At 36.5% G+C, this 10,308-nt stretch overlaps 1 protein-coding gene across 1 annotated transcript; it reads right to left on the bottom strand.

Moving 5' to 3' along the window:
- Positions 1–2,776: 2,776 nt before the first annotated feature.
- Positions 2,777–9,728, bottom strand: LOC120631698. Its single transcript, XM_039901373.1, has 3 exons — positions 8,537–9,728; positions 6,149–6,286; positions 2,777–5,302 (listed from the first exon to the last, which is right to left on the bottom strand). The coding sequence occupies exons 1-3, from the start codon at positions 9,572–9,574 to the stop codon at positions 5,228–5,230; spliced, it is 1,251 nt and encodes a 416-aa protein (XP_039757307.1). The 5' UTR covers positions 9,575–9,728; the 3' UTR covers positions 2,777–5,227.
- Positions 9,729–10,308: the final 580 nt, after the last annotated feature.

A 10,308-nucleotide genomic window follows, 5' to 3' on the forward strand; every position in this document is an offset into this window, starting at 1 on the left:
CTATAAACTTAACATCTATAAATATATTATGTGCGATATACATTTTGTATGATATAAAATATTGCTAGCGTGATGCAATGGCTTTATGGTTTTATAAAAGTTAATGCGCAAACGGTTCTTAATAAAATGTTTATTTTTCGATCAATACCATCGCAACATACCTAACACTATGCGGACTAAGTAGAGTGCCTTGTGTGAGATTTTCTATCTACGTTTACTTATTCGAGTGCGTGTAAGTTAACTACAGATATGAAAGTTACTGTTTTCCAGTATTTTAACTAGATGGCGCTCTATCGATTCCATACAAATCGCTGTTAACATTCACGTGATCGAATAAGTAAACGTAGGTAGAAAGTCTAACAATAGGCATCCTGAAGTAGAAGTAACACTTGGTCGAATGAGTACAAATAAATTCAAAAGTAACGTTAGAGTAAACTACGCTATGAAAACTTTTGAACGTTAAGGCTGTCTGTTTTTTGTGACCCTACCGCCTACCCTCTAAATATTAGGACATACAAAACACTATTATGTGTATACAAAGGTTTATCATGCGATTTTTGTTTAAAATTATAAGAGACCAGTTTGTGTTATTTATAATACATAAATCTATCGTTACATAATGTTCAGCGAAAAGAAAATATCAATAAATTTAAATTGATCAATTGTTGTAAGATATCGAATTGGTTAAGCATTAGGACATCACAAAATCGAGGTGACAAAAGTAATAAATAACAGCTTAGCCTCGATGAGGGATATACAATGCTTTGATTATACTCTGTAGTATAATATATACACACTGAACGCGTCGCGGTCGCTTTGTTTACATGATCAACATAATATCTTCGGGTATTTTGTACCTCTCCTAGTTTTACATTCATTTGATCAAGTGTTACATACGTTCCTGCATTTAATATATACCTACCTTCCAGATTGTTCCAATTACTTAACTATCTATACCTCCCGCTGCTCACACCAGACCATCTTATCTATATTAACATTGATTCATATTATAGCACACAAAGGGTATTAAAATAAATAGTGCCGTTACAAAAATATGTCCAACACTAAAAATTCAACATCCCGAATTACTGGTATACAACGCAATCCTATATCAGTCTTATTCTATACAAAATCATACAATCAAGATGGAGGAAATGAAGACATTGAAACCGATAACACCAAGGTTCATATTAGATCCATCTTATTTCTACTAAATAAAAAAAAAATATATATTATTTTGAAATACCACAGGAATTGTTAATACTGACGAGACATACAATTGGGATGTTCAGAGATATGATATAGGAAGGTATCTACGTATTAAAAATAGTTATTTTTAACCCATGACGCAAAGAGTGGTGTTTTAAGTCTGATTATTTTGTTGCACTATGTCTGTGTTTATGTCTGTCCCACTATAAAACGGATCGATATATTTGAAGCCGGTTTTTTTATTTCAATAAGAATCGCTGTGGTTCTTAGATATGTTAGTTGAACACCCGTTAAGTTTTATGAGGTATATTCGCTTTATTCAGTTGGTGCTTGGATTTAAGTTCCAAAATATATTCTTATCGACTTGCAATTACGTTCCATAACTCACCTTAATGACGCAGCAATACTATGGTTATCATAACCTGATGCTGCAAGCCTGACAGTTGGACTACGCTATCTGTTCCCAACTTAGCTAAAGAGTCTTACGTACAGACAGTGATCACTGATTGCAATCTGATGATCAAATAGATCACGGATGGTTTACGCTGTGGTTATTAATTTTCTTTGTTACATGGAGGTATTTAAGGTTGCTTAGATACTATTTAAATTTTTTAACCGAATACTTCAGTAGTTATGTTTTTTTTGGAATTAATATAAATTTTATCTATTCCGTTACTAAATAGTTTGCAGTGGCGTGCATAGAGGGTATGCACATGAAATAATTGTAGTATGAGTTATAAATACTTGTGGGTAGGTTTTTTATAACTCTTACCATGCCTATCCTTACTGATAGTTTGGTACTGATACGGCGTCGTTTGCGTGGCATTAATCTTCCGCGTGTCATAGACCATTTATGTCATAACTAATCCAACATGGCGGTCAAGAAATACGCACAGAAAAAATTGGTACATAATTATATTATGACTAAATTTGCTAACACAAAGTAGGTAAGGTTAAACTATAGAATTCTGTGGTGCTCATCCTAAACAGAACCTTAGCAGTCGAGTGTTCGTTGACATTTTATTTAGAAGTACAGTCCGCGTGTGCTTTGAACTTTGTGCTTTAAAATAAGTGTAAGTTAACAATTTGGGTTTACAATGGTTCTTATTAAAAAAATGTCAAAAATTCCTCATAAACCAAGACATAATAACTTAATAATGTAGTCTTCATAGGATGCGCAGGTAGGTACACTAGGTTTTAACGAAAAGTGTGTTCCAAAAATGTGGGTAACTGCTGAAGTAAGAACTTGCTTAAGTTTATTTACGTAAGGCTTTCATCTAAGAATTTTTAGTGCGAAATATATTGCCAAATGGGTGTCACTTTTCATTTGACAGACACCTGATGCTTTATAGGGTGTTATGAAGGGTAAAGAAGGAAAATCATAGCATTAGGTACTCAATTTTGGATTAGATAGATTTTATTCATTTCGGAGCGTGACCGAAATCATTAGAATAATAACTTTCGCTTCACTTTCTGTCCATAAAATCGTTATAGCTTCATGCAGATTGTAGATCTAAATAATATTTTTAAAAACTTTATTATAATAATACAAAAACGTTCATGAATGTCTAAGCTTATAAACATAAAATCAAAAAGTAGCCTGATATCTTCTAATGTCGAATGAACTCTAAAAATGTTTGGTTGATTCTAGATGGCATCTACAGTCTTCAGCCTTTATGGTAAAATGACTTCCAATAAAATACGTTGTAGAATTACACTCGTAACAAAAATAATTTTGGTAGCTTTGGCATTGGACTTTACCTAATTTACAGTCAAAATCTAGGTGATTACAAAATATACTTAATTACAGAATATTATATCGTATCTCTGAATAAGCAATCTTCAAAGGCTTTCGGTGAAAAGCCCTAGCTAAAATTTCGTTATGTACAAATAGGCACTGAGAGTAAAAATATTTTAACGGATTTACAGGAGACTACTCGCCAAAAATGATGGCTGGCCTGTAAACCTGCGCGGCGTTCTTAGACTTAGCTTATATTTGCGCAGAGTTACATACTTAAAGCCGTATGTTAAGTCGGCAGTATTGGTTTGCAGTCCCCTTAGACAGTGACCTTGCCCATACTTTCATGTCAAACACTACAGTGCCTGATTAATTTTAAGTAGCAATGGATAAGCAACTATCTTCAACTATCTAAGATATTTTGAGTTCGTCAAAAGGTTTAAAACAAAAACGAGCCACGAAGAGCGAATTTTGAACATTGTTCAAACGAAATTATTACTAAGTTTCTTTTCACAAACCACTTTGTAAACTAGCCCCTGTATTCGGTAACTTTTCCAATACGTTGCCAAGCGCTCGTGTTCCTACAAAACGCATATTATAACAGCGCCGCGCCTGTGGTCTTATCGCAATTTTTTTACGAGTACAAAAAAAAAGCCATTAGTTAGCAACTGTCTGTAAAGTTACAGAATACTTATTCTGCTTCGTGTAAACGCCTGAATGCCTAGTGTGGGATTTTCAAAAGACAATAGATACTGTTTCCGAGTATAGTAACTAGATGGTGCTCCTTCGATTTCATACAAATCGTAGTTAACTTTCCCGCGATCGGATAACTAAGTAAACGTAGGTAATTTCACACTAGGCACTCCGGTGTCTCTGATAAATCTGTAGCAACGAGATGGTCGACCTAAAATGAAGTTTCCGGTGTCTTCAGAAGGTAATCGATGCGAACCTAAGTATAGTCCCACAAACTTATCTGGCAGCAGCACTATTATCCTATGCGAAATGCCAGCGACCACCGAGCCAATTGATGTTTCAACTGGTACCTATGCTGTCACTTGTCACATTTTGGCTATCGGGCCAGATAAGTTTATTGTTGGTATAGCAGCTCCTGCCAGTGAAGCCAAAGTGCGGACATCGACAAAAGTCCGTTTCAGTACGGCTAACATGCGCGACACGAGATAATTTGTCTGCCATTTTCTTGTCCTATTTCTATTAGATTTGTACGAGTTCATAGACGTTGTCATTTGACAACCTTTGTTATTTGATTGGCAGGCACTATTTCACTATTGGCATACACAAATTGAGCTGGAGTAGGTCAGTCAATAGCAACAACTGTTGAAATAAATATAATAATCACGCGAAACTTCCAGCATCGAGTCAATCTGCTAGATGTGTAAAGTCGTCAGTCGGTCTTCCATAAAACTTATGGATGATCAAACGTCACACATCGATTGCGTAGTTTCAGTAAACTTCACATCTGCATGGGTTTATTAAGTCATTATATTAAATAATGACGTTGACTTATTGGATTTGAGAAATCCAGTAAGTCTAAGGGCGCTAAAGATGCTGTAAAACTTCAAATTGCAGTATGGCGAATAAATAGGTAATCGTAAAACGAGTTTCAAGATAATCAGGGCTAATCATCGTCCAAGCTTATTAACTATGACATTTAGATAAATAGTAAAACCTATTTTGTGACGTCAATTACACTTTCCCAATAACTATTAACTATGTTAACTTGTTAGTTTATTACTGTAGTTTTTAAGATTTGAATGTCATTGCAAAGCAAAAAAGAGTCCAGGGTCCTACTATCATCGCTAAGAGCAGTATTATGCCATATTGCTGTCGTGTCACAATCAGTCTTTCTCTTTTAATTAGATCACTTTACAAAAAAACTGCTTTTTGAGATGGTAGAAGGCCAGCCCTTTGTTTGTGTGAGCGATTGGAATATTTTTGCTTTCAGTTCCGTCATATGACTGATAATAATATTAAAATTGAACAATTGCAATTCATTAATATCCACTTTCCTTGAATATTAATACACATAAAAACATTAACGCAACTTCGGGCTTTAGTATTTCCTATATTATATCATTTCCTTCAATTCCATAACATTTTAAACGCTGTAGTAAGTACCTTAGTAGGCAACTGTCTTGATTATGTGGAGTTTTAGGTTGTGTGCGTAAAAATACGAAGCCATTACTATTAAAGGAACCAGCAGTGTTGCCTACCCGCTGCATTACATTCTTTTGGGAGCAAGCTTATAAGCGATTCGAGGGTTCACTCCTCCGTCTCTTCTGGATTTTCCGCTGTCAGCAGATTAGTTTTGTCATCCGCTTGTAGATCGGAGGTTAACTTCTAGAACAAGGGTCATGTATTATGCATCACGAATTAAGTGTATGAATGAGTTCTAACATTATAATTTGGCAATATGTTATTACGTGATCTTTAATAATCGTTAAAGCTTCAACATCACCATCACATCAGCATGACGTCCACTGCTTGACATAGGTCTTTTGTGGGGAGTTTCGAAACCCACGGTCACAGTCCGGCTCTCAGCGACTTGTTTGATGTCGTCAATCCACATCGTTAGGAGCCGACCAACGCTGCGTGAGAAATGAGGTGATCCGTAGGAACACCAGGGATCCCGACATAGCTTAACGAGTCACGAAGCTAAAGTGGCAATGGGCGTGGCAGATAGTTCGGAGAACGGAACGTCAGGGTCCCAAAATGCTGGAATAGTGACACCGCACCGTTTAACGCGGGTTCCTTAATATTATTATTAAATTAACTAGATAATATAGGTGATATAATTTTGGTGACACATTCAAGACGAGTAAAGTCGTACTTGCACACTACGAAATTTTCATAGGAACTCTCAACAGATGTACAAAACTTAGAAGACGCTTCATCCACTCGCATTTCAGCATCTACTTTCTGAAAAATGGGGCTCGTTTTATAATGCGCAACCAATTGCAGTGTTGGGTACCTATAGTTAACCTTTTAGAACGAGAAGGGATTAGGCCGAAGCTAGTCCACCATCAAAGTTATGGAGAACTCTCAGGCATACACGATGTTTTCCTTCACCATTAAATTAAGTGTTATTATAATTGCTTCAATTAAAACGAACTCGGCCCCCCGAAAGACAGGCCGCAGCTGTAAGCCACTAGGTTTTATCACCCACTAGTTAAGTATAATTACCCCAATTTGTGCGGAGGCACTAGTGCTTCTGCAGCGACGCGCGAAGGTCTTCAATACTAAATATAGTAAAAATCCCACCACCGTGCATACCATTGCTGCCGCTAGCAACGGCAGAAAGTTGTCTTCGGTAGTGTAACCCTGGCAAAATAACAAATCTTGATCATTAATTGCACCAACTAGAAAGGTAATAATTATGTCAATACTACATTACGGTTCATCTTCTTTCATCAAATAACGACGTTTGATTAATCTAAGGAGACTCCTAGGCATACATCAACAGTTCACTGACAGTTATCACCTAAGAGTTTGTCACACGTTTTTATCACTACATAAACATAGCTTTAACATAGCTTAAATCACTAGGCATTCGACGTAGGCGATGGGCAACGGGCATAGTTAAACTTAATTTGTACATAACGTCCATAGTTACCGCGGGTCAAACTGTATCCAATAATTATATAAAAATAAGCTTTTTCTCAATAATTATACAATGCTTTATTTTTATGTCGATTTTGTATAATTCTCAGAAATAATGATATTATATAAAATATATAGAAATAAAAATAATAAAGGAAATTAAGATGGAGACCTCAATGAGAAAATAAATAAATATATTTTTATAAATCCTGAACGATGTTTTTTTATCCTTTAAACTGGCATCCTAAACACCAATTTTCATCGATATGTCTGACTTTCGACTAACGAATAGAGCATCATATATTTTTCTTTTTCGTTCACTGTATTTAGTAGGTGTGAAATTTAAGAAAGTTTATACCTATAGCCATTGATTTAATATGTTACAAGTTATTACTGCCTATAGCATAAACTATAACGCTCCGCCAAGAATTAAGCTTGGTACTAATGAAAACGTTGGACATGACAAGACAGGTACCTTCTCAAGTAGGTACCTAACGATCAATCTATTTCAAAACCGAAATTGAGAAACAGTTCTTGCTCGATGTCAGTGGTGCCCTGATGATGCAGCCTCAAATAGAGCGCGGTTGTACATAAGTATCATGATTGACGGCTACGTGATCTCTAAGAGGGAAAGAAGGTAGGTACTTAAATGCTAGCAAATACCTAGGAAGAGTTGCATGTAAATTATATTTGAATATTATCTTGATCTAAAGATTAGTGATGGAGGAGCTTGACGGGATTTGAATAAAGACAAGGCGTAGTTTACATAAATGCATGCAAATATTATGTAAAACCTTCTGAAGCACGAACAAATTTGCGATTTCTGTATCTACCTAACATCTTATGTTAGTGCTTGAAGGTTTATAGATAAGTATAAGGTAAAATATTTTCTATCTCTCTCTCACTATGCGTCGTGCTACTCAATGCTGAGGATTGTGACCCCCTGCCCAACGTAGTTAAGGCTTATTTCGTGCGATAAGCCTGAACGAGCTCCGCTTTTTGTAAAACCTAAAGCTTCGTGCACTTTTGTGTCGAAGACATGAATTCTCTTTCCTAGTTAGTGATCACTATGGCACTTGTCTCTGCTGGTCCTCGTAAGACAGATAGTCTTGAAATAGTTCTTCTGAAAGAATGCGTTGTTTCTATGCTTTGTTCACAGAATCCGCAGCATTTTCTTTCACATCTCGAAAGCGTCTATATGATCGATCAGCTGTCTTAAATTTACAATTGTGTAAATTTAAAAGATTTTAAATGCTATTCAAGTTAAAGTTTTAGCTAGCGTATACCTAAATATAATAAGTTGTTTGTATTACGCAGTTGATTGTTTTGGGAAACCACTCACGCAAATTATTGTATGGGCAGTCCCTTTTTTTTTAACGAACATCAGAACATAATTTTGGAGGTAGGAGTTAGGCAGTAGAACTCGATTTATACTTATTGTATGTTATCTAGGATCACCCTTGGAAAAAGATGCCTATTTACATTGATGTGACAAGAACGAATTTGTAAGAACCAGAAATCAGGTAGCCCACCAGCTATCTGATAATAATCCAAGCTCTAGTCGTAGATTTAAGTGCTATTTGAATATACTGACGACATAGGGATGAGAGAAGGCTCTCCCGGTGTCTTATTATGAGAATGTCATGAGTGAGATTATAAGGATGTTTGAAAATATACCTAATAAGTATTTACTTAAATAAATTGATTTCTACTTATAAGTTACAGTTTTTGATACATACGAAAGTACCCTAAGTATCCCTAAGTATTTGCTACTTAAGTAATAGGTACATAAGTAGTTTTTGTAACGTTTTTTTCGTAATCGAACAATCACGACGTAAAGTTAACTAAGTAATTTAGCTATTTCATAATTTGTACTACCTTAGCAATTGATTACGAGTATATCGATCACGCAATACACGCTCACGTAAATATAAATATTACATAAGTTAGGTAATTCGTAATCGTGCTTACCGTCCATTGGAAATATTGCGAGGTATTGAGGAATGGCAACCGACCGCCGTACCAGCTACCTTCAGTTGCTTTCGAAACTGTTACTTCATCTGCATCGGTAGCCGGCGCAGCAGTGTCAGGCTTCAATGGAGGCAGAGAAAACACTTCGTCAACCTCTAAAGATTCCTTGAACTCATCATCGTCGTCTACGGATAAAATTGTATCCTTCAAATCCTGTAACTTGGAATTTTCACTTGTTTGTGCTATTTCCGTAGTCATCGGAGTTTGCGTAGTAGTTGATTTTGTAGTTATCAGGACGTCCTCAAATAGTTTGGGAATTGAGGTAACTGGTTTTTCTGAAGGGTTAAAGGCTCGGGAGTAGTGTCTAAAAACATTTCGGACTGTGACTGGCTGTGGGGTTACTGTCGCTCTAATAATGGTATCTTTCTCCCATGGCTTCACTGACATGGACATGTAATGATCTAGTAAACGGACACTTTCAGAGGGTTTTCTGGCGAGAGGAATTTCTGCAGTATCTTCAGTTGGGATTGGCTGGACAGTCGTAGAAGATGACGAGAACTTCCATGATCTGAGAGCGGGCATATTCCATGGTGGCGTAGTTCCTTTTTCACTATTCCCTGTCGTTGGGTTAGACTTAAAGGTAGTTGTAGTTGACGTTAAAGATGCAACACTGGATTCGAGGCTTTTTTTTTCTGTCGATGATTCTTCGGGGAAATTGTTCAATTCGTTTTTCCGTGATATCAAAACATCCTGCCGGGATGCCAGTAAAGTCATAGCTTCATGTTGATTTTGTTGAATCCTTCGTGCATACAGAACACTGTAAACTGGAATTGATGCAAATCCTATCGAAACTAAAAGCCCTACTACTATAAATAAGACGAACTTTAACGCGAACTTTCTATTAGCACGTCTCATATGGATGGAGGGGCTGTAATCTCGGCCTTTGCCCTTTAATCCACTATTGCTCAGCACTTCCTCAGTTTGCGGAAGTATGGTGTACTGAAGACTGTTTTCGCCGTGTCTTACGGTCTTGTACATGATACTGGATTACGTCGCACAGAAAAGAAACACTACGTTAAATATTTTATCGCTTTTAGTCTTATCACATGCTCGTATTTGCCACTAGTATAAGATGGTTTTTTAACGCGACCGGGTGTCGTGATTCGTTAATCTCGTACCCGGTTAGTGCGAGTCATCGGGTCTGTTCCGGCTTTGTGCAGCGTGGATAGTTCTCTGGTGGGTTGAAGAGCAGGACGCATGCGCGACAACATTGAGCGGCTGCGTGCTCCCCTACTGTCTTTCCGGCGGCTCGACGGCCCCGGTTTTGAGGTTATGACTTGGATGCCGGCTTTATAAATTCTACATCACACTCATGACAATAACAATAATATAACAGACGCTACGTCTCATTAGCGACGAGACAGCGTTAAGCCCACCTCAGGCAGTCCAGAGTAAATTACATTGTTAGAGAACTATAAATGTTGGAATAGGTCTGAGGACGGTTAATAAAAAATAAGTGAATTTTATATTTAACGCTCTGCTATGAAACAACGTTATATGTTTTAACAATAATCTATAATTTCACGTACGTAAAATTATAGATGGGGTCATATAGATAATCGAACGATAAACAGGTTGGAAGATACAAGGAGAGTATGAAATTTTGTTATTTTTTTTACTGTATTTACCTGTAATTGTTGGAAGATTGTTTACTAACTAATTAGTAATTTCAACAAATCTTTTGATTGGAAGTTAGTATTTAAACAATCTTA

This window comes from Pararge aegeria, chromosome 18 (genome assembly GCF_905163445.1).
Source record: "Pararge aegeria chromosome 18, ilParAegt1.1, whole genome shotgun sequence".
NCBI classification, from domain to species: domain Eukaryota; kingdom Metazoa; phylum Arthropoda; class Insecta; order Lepidoptera; family Nymphalidae; genus Pararge; species Pararge aegeria.